Source organism: Pistacia vera, unplaced genomic scaffold, assembly GCF_008641045.1.
Source record: "Pistacia vera cultivar Batoury unplaced genomic scaffold, PisVer_v2 Contig81, whole genome shotgun sequence".
NCBI classification, from domain to species: Eukaryota; Viridiplantae; Streptophyta; class Magnoliopsida; order Sapindales; family Anacardiaceae; genus Pistacia; species Pistacia vera.
This window is the reverse complement of record NW_022196679.1, coordinates 159,170-175,066: the sequence shown is the minus strand read 5'-3', so window position 1 is coordinate 175,066 and position 15,897 is coordinate 159,170. Positions and strand designations below refer to the sequence as shown.

Here is a 15,897-nt window from a genome sequence, read left to right as displayed (position 1 = left end):
TTTTGTCCTTACAAAATTAGACGGAGTCAAGAATGTGTAGTATTTATTCTTAATTTTTTGATTGAAGTTAAATCTTCCATCTTCTACAATTTGCAAATTAATACATTTAATATATATTGCAACACATCGATTGAGGAATTCTTCTACATAGTGTTCTGAAACTCGATCTGGGGTGTCACCCAGCCAAGGGGTCGAGTCCCGGGTTGATCGGTCCTGGTGGTCTAACTGGTGATCCAGCATGTTTGAAATCTTGCAAACACACCCCTGATAATATTATCAGTCCATGCATGTTTGAAATCTAGCAAACACACCCTGTGACCTGACTATACAGTTAGGGTTTAGATTTTCTCGGCCAAATTCTGGCTGATTCCGATGACCAAAATTCAATTTGACATCACCACCTGAACCACCTGCCTCCACTCTACAAAACCCCTCTAACCCCAACATTTGGTAGCCCTCCGTTCACAAGCCGTGACTCACGTATTGATTTTTTTGACAAAATTTTGGCTGATTTTGGCGATGAAAATTCAACCTGATCACATCGCCATCTGAAACACCGATCTCTACTCTATAAAACCCCTTTAACCATTTGTTAGCCCCCCATTCGTTGGTCGTGACTCGCGCATTGGGTTGATTTTTCCAGCCAAATTCCAGCTGATTCCGACACCCAAAATTCAATCCGACACCACTCTTTAAACCACTAGCCTCCACTCTACAAAACCCCTTTAACCTCAACACTTAGTAGACTCTCGTTTGCCGGCGGTCAGGTTAGGAATTTTTGGAACAGTTGAAAATGGTAACCTGGCTAGGAGAATGCCTCGGGTTCTAGTTTGACCGATTAAATCGGTCGAGCTGGTCCGGGTTTCAGAACATTACTTTTACGTATATCAACTCATAAAAAGATTACAAGTGAAGTCAGTTTACTCAATCAATTGCAAATTATTAAAACAAGCTCCAATTAGGCAAACAATAATTAATCATATATGCAATTAATTTTTAGTTTATTATATAGTCAATTGTATTAGCTATCCACATTCCTTTGGTAGATGGGCTCATGAATTATAGTTATTTATTTATTTTTGAATCTCAATAGTTAACAAGCAGTGCGTCTTTAATCTCCTTCATTAGCGTATGATGCAGACAAAGATATAGATCTTAAATAAATCTTTTCTTAATTAGGTTTAATTAGGTAGAATTGTTTCTTCAAGGCTTTTTCTTTGGATTTAATAATTTTAATTAAATTAAGAAACAGTCAACATATATATATTATTGATAATCCACATTTATTAAACAACTTGTCTGCAATTAATAATTAATTAACTCAATGGCTATATGTTATTTATATAAAATGAGGGCTATCTATATATAAAACAGAACATACTGCATTTCTTCAACTACACATTCTGTGGTGTGTGTCAAGTATGCCATCCTGCATTTAAGAAAGCATGAAACAAAATAAAAAAGTAAAAAGAAAAGAAAGAAAATGAAGAGTCTCATTTAAGAGCATCTCTAAATGACTGTTTATATGACCTAAACTTTTTATTATAAAGAGTCTATAGATAAAAACAAAAGTCTAATAGACTCTTTATCTTTAAAATATAAATTAGAGAGTGAGTTTGACTCTCCACATTTAGAGAGTCAAATTTCACTCTCTATCCTAATTTTAATTAAGAATAATACTACACATACATCATTCTCATACAACATTTCTCATATAACATTATGTGGCAATATATGATTGGGTGAAAGTTTAATTTTAACTTTAAATTAGCCAATCATATCTTGCCACATAATGTTGTATAAGAAATGTTGTATGAAAATGATGTATGTGTAGTATTACTCTTTAATTAATAAACTATAAGTTCATATGTATTTTATTTATTAATTCTCTCTTCTATTAAATCTCTTTCTTAAAAATAAAGAGTATATTTATTAAATTTAAGGAGTCTATTGGATTTGAATAAAAATTGTGTTCTTTATATTTAAAAATTAATGAAGATACTCTTTATTTATATGAAACATGCTCTTCAAAATAAAAGACACCATTAGAGATGCTCTAAGAGCATCTCCAAATGACTATTTATATGACTTAAACTCTTTATTATAAAGAGTTAATCTATAAAAACAAGAGTCCAACAGACTCTTTATTCTTTAAATATAAATTAAAGAGTGAGTTTGACTCTTCACATCTAAAGAGTCAAATTTTACTCCCTATCCTAATTTTAATTAATAAATTATATGTTTTTATGCATTTTGTTTATTAATTCTCTCTCCTATTAAATATCTTTCTTGAAAATAAAGAGTATTTTTATTAAATTTAAAGAGTGTATTGAATTTGAATAAAAAAATTGTTCTTTATATTTAAAAATTAATTAAGATATTATTTATTTATATGAAATATGCCGTTTAAAATAAAGGTAGCTAATCGTCTTTGTCACTATTTTTCTCTTTTACTTCTGATTATATGTTTATAAATTTGAATTTTCTTAAGTTGATAAAAATATAGAATATGAAAACTAGACCAATTAGTAATTATTGAATACAAATTTTGTTAGTACAATAGATTATTGAAAATTAAGATATAAATAATGTTGGAAAATACTATACTTATTGAATTTGTAGACTGACTCCTCTTTCCTATTGACATGGAGTACTATGCCGACTACGTCGCACTCCACGTCAATTGGGATAGAGAGTTGATATGCAGAATCAATAAGTGTAGTCTTGCTCAATAATGTTTATCAATAAATACTATTCATATTTATTTCACGTTACAGGTATCGTATTCTATATTAGTACGAATTTATGATTAACACCATCACTTTTAATTGCATTGAATATCACATTAGGGTTCTTCCTTCAATATTATTATCTACATTTACTTTCCCATTACCAATACTAATTAAATTGACCTTGTGCATGAAATCTAGAGTTGGGTTTCTAGAATGTCAAAGTTTAGGAAACACGTGGAAATAATTAATATAATAATAATAATAATAATAAAATAGTTGTTAAGGAAAGGAAATGTAAAGAGTAAAGATGAGTTTCTAGAAACCCCAAGTACTGTAGTAAAGATGAAGATGAGATATAGCAGAGATTTTAGTTCTTGTTAGGATTGAAAGTAACGGAAGGTTTGAACTTTTGAGGACAAAGTGGTTTAAGAAAAAAGTTCCAACTGAAATGCTTACCAAAAGATACAGTCGTGCGGGTTGGTGACCATTTTAACCACTCCTCGTAATCTTTCTCCATCCATCCTAATTATTTTATTACGTACAACATCAGCAGCTATGAAATTAAGATCAAATATTCTATCTGTGCCAGCTATTATCGGATGCTTCTACCTTATATCCATCTTGACATCTCCTGGACCTGTAATTTCCATTGTTTACTGTTGATACCAGTAAGAAAAAACCAGTAAAATTTTAAAATTTTGATCAATGTAAAAAATACTGGTAGATAATATCGGTAAATGATCTGTAGATACTCTATATCTTACGAGTTTTGAAGTTAAAAAGAATACACATATATGTATTTCTGTGTACATATGTTGTATCGAATACTTTCTCGACCAACAAGTATTCATTCTTATCGCATATAGAATAAGTCATATCAGCCTTTCTTGATCATGAATTTTATTAACAAATCTAGCTATAAACTGTCAAATCAAATACTAAAAGGATTAGTATATCTGTATTAATTCTATATTAACTATCATTGCACTGAATAATATGGATGTTCATGTTGACGAAATAAACTATACCACAAGAAACAATCATATATAAGACCATACTTTTAGTTTTAGTTTCACACATGCACAGAAGAGACAAAGAGATGGATGACGATAGATTAGCCAAGTGCCATTAATTTATTGAAGGAAAATGTTGTTAATTAAGAAGATGTTCCCATTGGACTCTTTAGGGTTTGGTGGGTAGAAATGGGTGAAGGTGGTTGGACAGGATCATAGAAGAGATAATACGTTTCAATTTTTGGTGTAAACAAGACTCAACCCTCGTGCGCCAATTTTTGCCACTCATTTTTCGCTAAATATTTCATCAAATTTTCGAGAAAAGTCTTTGGGAAGATTAAGATGATTACATCGTATTATAAGTATATTTATATATATATAAAAAAAACTTAAATCATATTTAAATTAATAACGTGAATGCTGTCAACTTAAGACTTTTTCACCTCATCAAGTAATTAATTAACTTATCAAAACTTGAAAACAAAGTTTTTGCCACTTATTGTCCGCAAAATATTTGATCAAAACACTCAGAAAAAGTCTTTGATAAGACGATTATATTTGTTATATCTAATAAATATACAAAAAGATTTTATTATATAGAGTTTATTATCGAGTTAGTTAACTTACCAAAGATGTTAATGTGAATGCCTCGATGCTTAAGGTGAATGGTTTTTTTGGTAATATTTCTGAAATCCTAGAGAAAATTTGGCAAAGGGAAAAATTCAGCTGATGCACAGTAGTGGCATTTTGGTAAGTTAAACAACTAAGAATATCAATATTTTCAATGAACCATCTTTGTCAAAGTGTTAGCTGTAATTATCAGGATTAAAAAAAGACTAACCCATAGCTGCAGCTTCTTCTTCAAGGTTGATTTGAGTTATACAACAGAAAGTACACACCACCATTAATACCTCATCCATCTTAGCTTGTTGATTTTGCAAAAGCCTATTATTTTTAAGCATCGTCCGTAATTGGGATTCTGGTTACTTTTCTCCTTCCAGAATTCCGAGTCTATTTTGTCGAAAAAAATGGAGGAAAATCTCCCTCCTGGGTTTAGATTCCATCCTACAGATGAAGAACTCATTACTTATTATCTAACAAGAAAAGTTTCTGATGTCAGTTTCACCTCCAAAGCAATTGTAGATGTTGATCTCAACAAATGTGAACCTTGGGACCTTCCAGGTAGCTATAGCTATAGCTTAAATCTTCATTCTTCCTCAGAATTTTTCTGTCTTTAATTTATTGTTTGAATATGGTTGATTTATGTGGTTTAACCTCCTGAATTCTGATGTTTTACATCTGTTTCCGTTATAGGATCGACTTCGTTTCATGTTCTTAGCAAACTGTGGAATTTTATACCCTTGAATTTCTTCTTAATTAGTAACAGTATTATTGTATTGAATATTAATTGTTTAGGTTTCATTCAACTTTTAAGCCAATGCTATGTTTCTTTTTCTCTTTCTTCTCAGTCTTTTTATCTTTTATTATTCTCTCTCTTGGGAAAAAGAGGAAATTCAAAAATACAATAAGTTTTCTTGAAATATCTGTTTCTGCAGATATGTTTTTCTAATTTTTTTGTAAAAATCTGCATTGCTAAAAATTAGCTTTTCCACGTTGATAAATTAATTGAATGTAATGAATATTAATATTGTATATAAATGAATATTTTGGATACGCTTTTATGAATAGTATATCAAGAACCAAAGAGTTTCCATTTGTTGTTTGGTGGTGCTGTTAATGTTGGGTGGCCAGAGACAGTGATTGACTGAGAATATATATTTGTAATATTGTTGCAGGCAAGGCTTCGATGGGGGAGAAAGAATGGTATTTCTTCAATATGAGAGACCGAAAATACCCTACCGGACTTCGAACCAATCGAGCCACTGTAGCCGGCTACTGGAAAACCACAGGGAAAGATAAAGAAATATTTCGGGGTGGAGTTCTTGTTGGAATGAAGAAAACCCTAGTTTTTTACAAGGGTAGAGCTCCCAAGGGTGAGAAAAGCAATTGGGTTATGCATGAATACAGGCTAGAAAACAAACATCCTTTCAAATCCATTAAGGTATATCAACGTTTCACTTATATTAATATTTATAAATTTCTGCAAGAAAAATTTGAGAAAGTCATGTCAACTTTCGACACTTTCAAGAGAGAGAACCTATCTCCAAAGAGTAGAAATGAATTGAATTATCAAAGTACAATCTCCTCAATTATTCTCTAAAATTAAACATTATCATCTTCAAAATCCTACCTACAACCTTAAGATTAATGCTTTCAAGATATATGATAACCAATTATAAGACGAGTGTATGTCATATATGTTAACATGACACTTTATAATTGATTGGTTATATGTTTAATCTGATGTAAGAAATTTTATTTACCTATATTTCAAATTATATAGTTCCAATAGTTATTTGGTTAATCTTATATGGAATTTTTTGTGCTTATTCTTACAGGAGGAATGGGTAGTTTGTAGGATTTTCCAAAAGAGTAATTCATCAGCAGTGAAGAAACCCCAACAAGAACAATCCTCACAGCCATCTCTGGGATCTCCATGCGATACAAACTCAATGGTCAATGAGTTTGGAGACATCGATCAGTTACCAAATCTAAACACCATGGCAAATTTACCAAGTGGCTTCAATAGTAACATTCCAACTCAAAGTTACAACACTGACACTAATCTTAACATGAACATTCACAACTTAAACATGAATTGGGCTGCGGCAAGGGAAGCCGCCACAACTCTTCCATCACTGGCGTGGCCTTCAAGCTTGCTGAGCCCGAACTTGTCGATGAATTCCTTGCTTTTGAAGGCATTGCAACTGAGGAGTACTTATAATCAAGCGAGAGAAGCCACGAGTAGTGATCATAACTCGTTAATTCAGCCGCTGCCACAAGGGATTTCTAGGTTTGAATGTGATCATTTAAATTCGAATTTTCAAGCTTCTTCTTCTTCTAAGGTATTAGATAATTCTCTGCCGCAGCAATCACAGCCGGAGCAACCGTTTAATCTGGACTCCATTTGGTGAAAAAGAGAGAGCGAGTTGAACTAACATGCTGTTGTGTAAACTTCTTTTCTGTCAATCTTCTTCAACCGAGTGAAAACGGATTGATGTGACTCAAGATCGATCGTGCTAATTTGATTAAGCCTTTTTAATTTCAACAAAAAAACTAGAATAAATATTGTAATAATGTTGTAGTAAATAGATGTGTTTCAATCTTCTAGCTAGGTTTATTATTATGTCGTGCTGTTTATGTTCGATCAACTGTTAAATTGTAGTTGAATATCAAGAAGTACAGGGTCTGTATTTGGTTTACTGTTAATTATGTTCATATGCTCAATGTTAATTAAGATCTCAACAGAGGAAAAACCTTGTTGGGTATTTCGGTTTATTAGTCCAAAGATCGAATTGCATTCACTCTCTCTTATTTTGTCATTATAACATCAATGATATTATAATTATTAAGTTAGAATTCTAACATAATAATATATTACTTTCAACACATATTCTCGACATTTTGTTTGATAAATTCTTCCTCTTCCATTCTCATAATATATAAGAAACTTGTTTTTTTTCCTTAATTTCTCTCAAATTCTCGACATTTTCTTTGATAAATTCTTCTATACAAATTGACCTAACATAACGTGACGAAGAGATTAAACTTAATATGACTAATTAGTTTTCATATGAATAAATATAGAACAACTTTTTATTTATTTATTTATTATACAATGATTAGTATAAGAAATATTTAATACTCTTTAAAAATATTTTGTTTTAGTATTTTGGATATTATTTTTTATATTTTTAGAGTTTGGTGGAAATAACGAGATAAGATTTAAAAATTAACAATTACAAAAACACCTCAACCCATCAATTAAATTTCGACAGCTGACCATCATCGCCAGAGGGTGGTTGGAGTCGCCGTATTGGCGCACGACCGGCCAAATCCAGTTGGTTGTGCACTGAAATGGTTTTTTCCAGCCAGATCCATCGTGACTCTGGCCATATTTAGTCGTCAATGACGGCCAAAGATATAACCGTCGTTGATGGTCAATGACGACCAAAGATATGGTCGTCTTGACTATATCTTGGCCATCGTTGACGACCAGCTATGGCCAACGATCTGGCCGTGGTTCTGACCAGAAAATGATAGATCGACGCACTACTGGTCATATCCAATCAGTAGTCTAACCGTTTTTTGACGGTGGGGGTCAGAATCTGGTAAATGTGAGTGGGTGAGAGTGTTTTTATTAATTTTTAAACTTTTTGTTTTAGGGGTGTTTAGTTAAATTAATAAAATTAAGAGGTTTAAACGTAGTTGAAGAAAATATAATAATATTTTCAGAGGGAAACAATAGGTATTTTGAAAATAGTATGAAAATGATAGTTAAAAATATTTAAACAAATAGACCATGAATATTCGAAGCTATCAAATTGGTTGGGCCGGCAAGAGCCTAAATGGACTTGGCCCAATAAAATCCCAGATAAGCCCATTTCAGTTGGGGCTGTAAGAGTCCGAACCCGATTTACTGATCCGAGTCTACCAATTCGTAAAGACGCAAGTACGCAACACGATCTCGATTAAGTTCATCAAATCCCAATTAATCAGACCACTGTCTTTCACACTCGCTTTTTCAGACTCAGACAATGGCGGGAAAGCAAGTCGCCGGCGACGGACTACCGGCGAACTTCGCCGGAATGTCAAAGAACCAGCTCTACGAAATTATGTCTCAGATGAAGGCACACACCAACACTTTCTCTCTTTTCCACAATTTTCTTTTCCCCCAAACAGCACCTCAATATTAAACGTTAAAAAACGCTCCTAATGTTTTTGTTTTCGTTATTGTGTTTGGTGAATGTAGACTCTGATCGAACAGAACCAGCAACAAGCGAGGCAGATTCTAATTCAAAACCCTCTCTTGACGAAAGCTCTTTTTCAGGTTTCAATTATATTTTCGTTCTTTAAATTGCTTCCATATTTTGCGCTTTTAACGCCATATCAATTTGATTATTTTTTTTTTTTTAATCGTGTTTGCTTGTTAAGTGCTGCCTACTGTGTAAATTCTATTTTATTTGTTAGCGTGGAAATATTGTCTAATTAGGGTTTGGTTTGTGTTTTTAGTTTTTATTTTGATAAATTGTGTTATTTATTTCCTAAAATTTGAGATTATACTTGAATTTAAGGATTGGATATCGTGATAATTTTATTAGATTGCAAATATACTCTAGTCTGAAATTGAATTGGGAGGGGATGCAGTATGGATATTAACGTTACAAAGAAATTGTGCTAAAAGGAAGTGAAAAAATAAAATAAAATCAAGTCTTGTTTCTGGCCTATTGTTTGAGATTGAGGTTGACTATGCTATTCTAGTTTTCTTCAACCATGATCATCTGGTTGCATTATGGCATTTTACTTAATTTTTTAGTTTTTACCTTAGAACATGTTTCCAGACTTTTATCCAGTTTAGGTTCATTCTGGTTTTGAAGGTGCTCATTCTAGCAAAAGTGGTGGTTAGCTGGGTTGAATTTGTCTTCTATGAATGTGCTTATACTGGCCTTCATGTAATGGAGGTTCTATTGTTATTGTTTGATTGGATTCTTTTCATTCCCAAACCCAGCATTTCAGCTTTCAAGGAATGGACTGAGTCAATCTGGAGTTAGATGACAATTCTTTGAAGTGCCAAGTTTTACCAAGCAAATGCTTGTAGATATATTAGCAATGCCTTATCAAAGAAAAAAATTATTTTCCTGATGTCACGTAATAAGAAGAATGGCTGAGGGTGTATAGAGTTTATGCTTGCATAACCATTTCTTTCTGCTGAAGTTGTAAGTTTTTGTCCATTCATTTTCACTGATGGAGTGTTGCTGAGTGCTGGCAATAAATTGCATTTAAAAGAAGAAAAGAAAAAGAAGATAGTTGCATATTTGTAGGGATTTTCTTTGATCTGGGATGTCTTACTTATCTGATGGAACGTTTGTTATGAGAAAGTATTGTGAATTTTTTGGATGAAAATTTAGGCCTGGTAACCAGGTAACTATGGGATACTGAAAATGATGTAAGGAGATTTTGGCATGACTCATCTTTTTGCCATTGCAGTGCCTGTAGCCTTGTTTTTCAGATCATGGATGATATTTATTACCATGCTAATTAGTTGTTAATGATGCTCTATTTTTTTTTATTTTGGTGGAGAAGATGAAAATAATTTAAAACAGATTACTGATTGTTTAGTTGCTTTAAATATTACTTATTTTGATAAGGAATTGGTTTACATATTGACTTGGTTGTATTTAACTGGCAACGTGATTGATTGTTGACCAAAATTTCTGTGATTTTTGCTGTTTAACCAGGCACAAATTATGCTTGGCATGGTAAAGCCTCCTCAAGTGGTACGCTTTGGTCTTTATCTAATTTTTTCTCCACCAGTTTACATTGGTGCATCTGTGTGTTTCCTAAATTTCGTTGTGTTTAGGTTCCGAGCATCCAGCCACCGCCAGTGCAGCATTCTCAGCAATCAGCACAGCCACTTCAGCAGTCAAACATCCAGGCTACACACTCTTTGCCTAGTCAAGCTGGTTTGCTGGACCAAACAAGTGCATCTCAGACCCAAACTTCAATAAGAAAGCAACACCAGAACCAACCTGCTATGCCTATCTCATCTACATCTATTCCTGCTGTTAACCTTCAGCCTCAGCCAATGCATTCACATGCCGCACAGATGCCACAGCAGCCTAAGGGACATCTGAATCCTCCAGTGGCGCCAATGTCACTTCCACAATCCTCTCAAGTCTCAAATATGCCTCCACTTGCTCATCATTCTGCTTCACAGCCACCTTCACTTCATCAACCCCAAATGTCCACTGCCTCCAGCCAATTGCCACAACAATTACAGTCAACAGGACTTCCTCATCTTCCATTGCAACCACCATTGCCACCCCAACCAAGACCATCTTCAGTTCCATCTTTCCATCATCAATATGCGCCCCAAATGGGGCCCAATATGGGTTTCCAACACCCTGGTGCTCAAAATCATCCCTCACAATCTTCTATGTATCATGTAGGTTGAATATTTGTTAATAGTTATTTCAGGTGTATCACTTGTAAACTTATTTGGAATATTTTATTTTAAACTCTCCAGTCAGGTACCAAACCTCCATCAAGCATGGGGCTTTCATTCCAGCAGGGACAACCACCACTTCCAAGTCAACCGCCACCTCAATCATTGTATCAGGTATGTATGTGCTATTAGGTATCCTATATCAATTGATTCATTCTCCATGTGGTTGGTTAACTATGCTGAAAGTTTAGGTTTGCCAGGCTTTCTGACTGACTTTTGACAGTGGAGAAATATTTTAGTATAGTTACAATACATTGTTCTTTTAATTTTACATTTATGGGTATAATTATGACCCTTCTGTTATCTCTTTATGAATCATACTCTTTTGTTTTTTAGCAATTTTTTAAATAGCTAAAATCAGAAATGTGGACTGTAATTTTGCGATGGATAGAGTACAAACCTCTACTTTTATCCGATGTTTTTGATGCAATCAATAATTTTTCTTTTACTATTTTTATTGACTGTTGTGTTGTGACGTCTAGACTTAATAATTTTTTCAATTTGATTTAATTCATGACACTCAGATGACTATTGTACCTTGAAAATTTCTAATTTTTCTCGATGCTTAATAGGCTGGAGGTTCACATCTGGGGACAGAGTTTGGCAATCAAGTCGGAAATTCTATGAAAGTAGATAGAGGACCTTGGATGTCTGGTCCCTCAGACAATTCAGCAATGACGCAACTTCCAGGACCACCATCAGTAGTTCCGGGTCAGATGGGCCCAGGCAATCAACCTCCTCGACCTGCATCGGTAACTTATCTGAACTTTCAAATTTCATGTCAACCACTATTGATGCCACTAATTTCCATAATCAGCATTTTGATTTTTGTCCTGGTCAATGTGTAGTTGAGTCCTGAGATGGAGAAGGCACTACTTCAGCAGGTCATGAGCTTGACGCCGGAACAGATTAATCTCTTGCCCCCAGAGCAGAGAAGCCAAGTGCTTCAGCTACAGCAGATTCTACGCCAATGAAATTACTGCAATTCATTTGTTTGGAAAGAGTAGGACCTTTTTAAACTATACATTTTGCAAATTAGTTGTGGATGGCTGCCAGAAACGATCGTCTGAAGTAGATTGGATATTATATTCTAGAAAAATCACACCTCCACATTCCGAAGAAAGTTTTGTATTTGGTTGCTTTGTATTTCTGTCAATTCTGTATCATACCGTGATTTCTCAGATGATATTTTCTTTTAATCTCCTTCATATTCAATCCTGTTTTTAAGTCGCAATCAATTTATTTAGTTATGAAATTTGATCGGTTGCTTAGTGTAGTTTACTGTAGGCAGACCATTGAGTTCACAATTGCATAATATTTCTTGCTCTTACCATCTTTGAGTTCTCTGAATTATATTCAAGTTTAATTACTTTGTTTATTTATTTGTTTTTGGGTTTCATGGTTGCTTTCATTTATTTATTTTTTTAACTATCACCTGATTGTAAAGACTATTCTACCCTTTAAATGTTAAATTTAATGGAAATTTTAGTAACGGCGGGGGAGGTATTAGACGGTTTCCAATAATCGGTGCGTTGCTAATACTGTCTAATCTCTTAGGGGCCAGAAAAATTAAACCAAAAATAATTAAGGAAGTGTATTAAAATTTTAATCACTCTTTTTCATAAGAGAATCAAATTTCTCTACTAACCAAAATTTAATGGCAATTGCATTTAAATTTTAATCCCCTTGGATCACTAAACTGGGGTTTTTTAGTTTTATAAAATATTACCCTAAACAAAAGAAAAACTTTGATTTTATTTTTTTTAAAAAAAAAAATTAGTTTGTTTCGGGGTTACACACTTACACTCTATAAAAGTATAATCTTAAAACTATTATAAACATCCTCATTATTTGTTAAAGTCTGAATTTTGAATTTTATAGGATGGATGATTATAAATAGACCGTAAATTTAAATTTAATAACAATGACTCACGTGGTACTTTACAATCACGTTAATGTTATCAATATCATTTTAAATATTAAGGGATTTATTAAATTTAACCAAAAATAGGGAAATATAATAGACCTATAATGTTTTTGTAATATCCAAGTACCCTATGTTTTTTTTAAGAGAAAGAAACATCCCTATGGTTTATCAAGCAAGGCATTCAAAATTTAAATTTTAAAATAATTTTTGAAAGGTGCTTACACTATTATATAGAATGTATATGATAGTTTGAAAAATCACTGGAGTCAAGTGTAATTATTTAATAACAATAACATTTGAAATATGACCAAGTGGTCTCTATAAAAACCCACAGAGCTCTATAACGGATAACCATTTATTCTACAGGGTCAGTGGAAATCTCTCAGTGATTAAAGCACAAACCAAGGCTTCGTCTCTATTCTTTCTAATATCTGTTCTTATTTTTCGTCTTACTTCTTTCAAACTAGTGAATTTTGTGATTTTTTTTCTTTATTTTTTGGTTACATCAGTCNGTTCTCTGAATTATATTCAAGTTTAATTACTTTGTTTATTTATTTGTTTTTCGGTTTAATGGTTTTTTTTTTAATATTTTTTTTTTATTAACTATCACCTGATTGTAAAGACTATTCTACCCTTTAAATGTTAAATTTAATGGAAATTTTAGTAACGGCAGGGAGGTATTAGACGGTTTCCAATAATCGGTGCGTTGCTAATACTGTCTAATCTCTTAGGGGCCAGAAAAATTAAACCAAAAATAATTAAGGAAGTGTATTAAAATTTTAATCACTCTTTTTCATAAGAGAATCAAATTTCTCTACTAACCAAAATTTAATGGCAAATGCATTTAAATTTTAATCCCCTTGGATCACTAAAATGGGGTTTTTTAGTTTTATAAAATATTACCCTAAACAAAAGAAAAACTTTGATTTTATTTTTTTTAAAAAAAAAAATTAGTTTGTTTCGGGGTTACACACTTACACTCTATAAAAGTATAATCTTAAAACTATTATAAACATCCTCATTATTTGTTAAAGTCAGAATTTTGAATTTTATAGGATGGATGATTATAAATAGACAGTAAATTTAAATTTAATAACAATGACCCACGTGGTACTTTACAATTACGTTAATGTTATCGATATCATTTTAAATATTAAGTGATTTATTAAATTTAACCAAAAATAGGGAAATATAATAGACCTATAATGTTTTTGTAATATCCCAGTAGCCTATGTTTTTTTTAAGAGAAAGAAACATCCCTATGGTTTATCAAGCAAGGCATTCAAAATTTAAATTTTAAAATAATTTTTGAAAGGTGCTTAGACTATTATATAGAATGTATATGATAGTTTGAAAAATCACTGGAGCCAAGTGTAATTATAAAATAACAAAAACATTTGAAATATGACCAAGTGGTCTCTATAAAAACCCACAGAGCTCTATAACGGATAACCATTTATTCTACAGGGTCGGTGGAAATCTCTCAGTGATTAAAGCACAAACCAAGGCTTCGTCTCTATTCTTTCTAATATCTGTTCTTATTTTTCGTCTTACTTCTTTCAAACTAGTGAATTTTGTGATTTTTTTTCTTTATTTTTTGGTTACATCAGTCTTGATAATGTGGCATTTCAATTTCCTTGGATGATTTTCTAGGTTTTATATATTTTTATCTAATTTTTAGATTGTTACTTTTCCTATATATTTTCGTCTTATTTCTTTCAAACTAGTTAATTTTGTGATTTCTGTTCTTGATTTTGGTTTCAGTATTGATCATGTGGAATTTCAATTTTCTTGGATGATTTTCTAGGTTTTATATTTTTTTTTTGTTTAATTTTCTTCTATAATTTAATGCTATTTTATTGATTAAGAAACTTCTATTATATTATATATATTTTCTCTTCTTCTCGGTTTTTCTATTAATCTTTAAATATGCATTAAATTATAATCGCTGGGCTACTAACACTTGGTTGCGTATTCATTCTTTCATCATTCGAGTTATGGGGAGTTAAATCATCCAATGTCGGCTGGCTAGTGGATGTCAATGATGGGCCCATACCTGTACAAAGCAAATAAAAAGTCTAATTAAAATTTTGTTTGCTTTGTCAACTTTGTAAATCTTATTCTAATATTTTGAAATTATTTCTTTGATACCGCCAGGGTTGGTTAAACTATAATTCTTTGACTGCTAAACAAAAGCTTAATCAAGGCATTATTTTATGGCAATCAGGAAGCCGAATCAAAAGGTTTTCATAATATTAATTAATCACACAGCACACAGCACATACTACTCCCCACAAATCTACCACAAGACATTCAACCATCTCAGCAAGTCAGCATACACAACACACACAAATCCCAGCACACAGCACACACTACTCCCCACAAATCTACTACAATACAATCAACCATCCCAGCACACAGAAATCTCAGCACACAACACTAGTGATAAAAATTCTGCAAAATTAGGCACCAGTAGAGCCACCAGACTCACTCCCAATACAATCAACCATCTCAGCCACATGCAGTGGCGGACCCAGGATTTTTGCCCGGGGGGCCCCATGGCTCCACCATTGTTTGCCAATCAACTAATGAAAACACAAGAAAATAACATCCAATTCATAAGGAAGCACAAGAAATTTTTTACGTGGAAAAACCTCTTCAATGTGAAGAGATACAAAAAACCATAGGGATCTAACAATCCACTTAAATCCAATATAATCAAAAGAGTTTACAACAATCACAAATCCACCAAAAATATTTTACACAAATTTAGAGCTCAATCACAACTCTAACAAAAGTAAAATACACAAAGGTTTACAAAGAGATGGATTATAATCACTCCAAATCCATATCCAGAAATTAACATTCCAACTCAACCGTCTAGATTAAAAATCCACACATCCTCTACGTATTGACCCAAAAATCAAGTTAAAATGGTATACTTAAAGATCTAAATAATATGAATATTGATTATTGATTATTTAAAAATGAAAGCAAGCTAGAATAGTATACCCGAAGATCTTCAATTTAACACGATTTTCCGCTTCATTATGTTCTGAAAATGTTCAATGATATCTTCATTTTGAATTGTAGCAAAAA

General features: G+C 32.4%; 2 protein-coding genes across 2 annotated transcripts; both read left to right on the top strand.

The window, feature by feature from the left end:
• Positions 1 to 4,631: 4,631 nt before the first annotated feature.
• Positions 4,632 to 7,136, top strand: LOC116117450 (NAC domain-containing protein 87). The gene is made up of 3 exons (XM_031403474.1): positions 4,632 to 4,927; positions 5,542 to 5,807; positions 6,205 to 7,136. The coding sequence occupies exons 1-3, from the start codon at positions 4,774 to 4,776 to the stop codon at positions 6,778 to 6,780; spliced, it is 996 nt and encodes a 331-aa protein (XP_031259334.1). The 5' UTR covers positions 4,632 to 4,773; the 3' UTR covers positions 6,781 to 7,136.
• A 1,207-nt stretch (positions 7,137 to 8,343) lies between these two features.
• On the top strand, positions 8,344 to 12,087 carry LOC116117444 (cleavage stimulating factor 64). Its single transcript, XM_031403466.1, has 7 exons — positions 8,344 to 8,496; positions 8,619 to 8,696; positions 10,105 to 10,143; positions 10,227 to 10,811; positions 10,893 to 10,985; positions 11,444 to 11,623; positions 11,720 to 12,087. Exons 1-7 carry the CDS (start codon positions 8,404 to 8,406, stop codon positions 11,843 to 11,845), a joined length of 1,194 nt encoding a protein of 397 aa, XP_031259326.1. The 5' UTR covers positions 8,344 to 8,403; the 3' UTR covers positions 11,846 to 12,087.
• Positions 12,088 to 15,897: the final 3,810 nt, after the last annotated feature.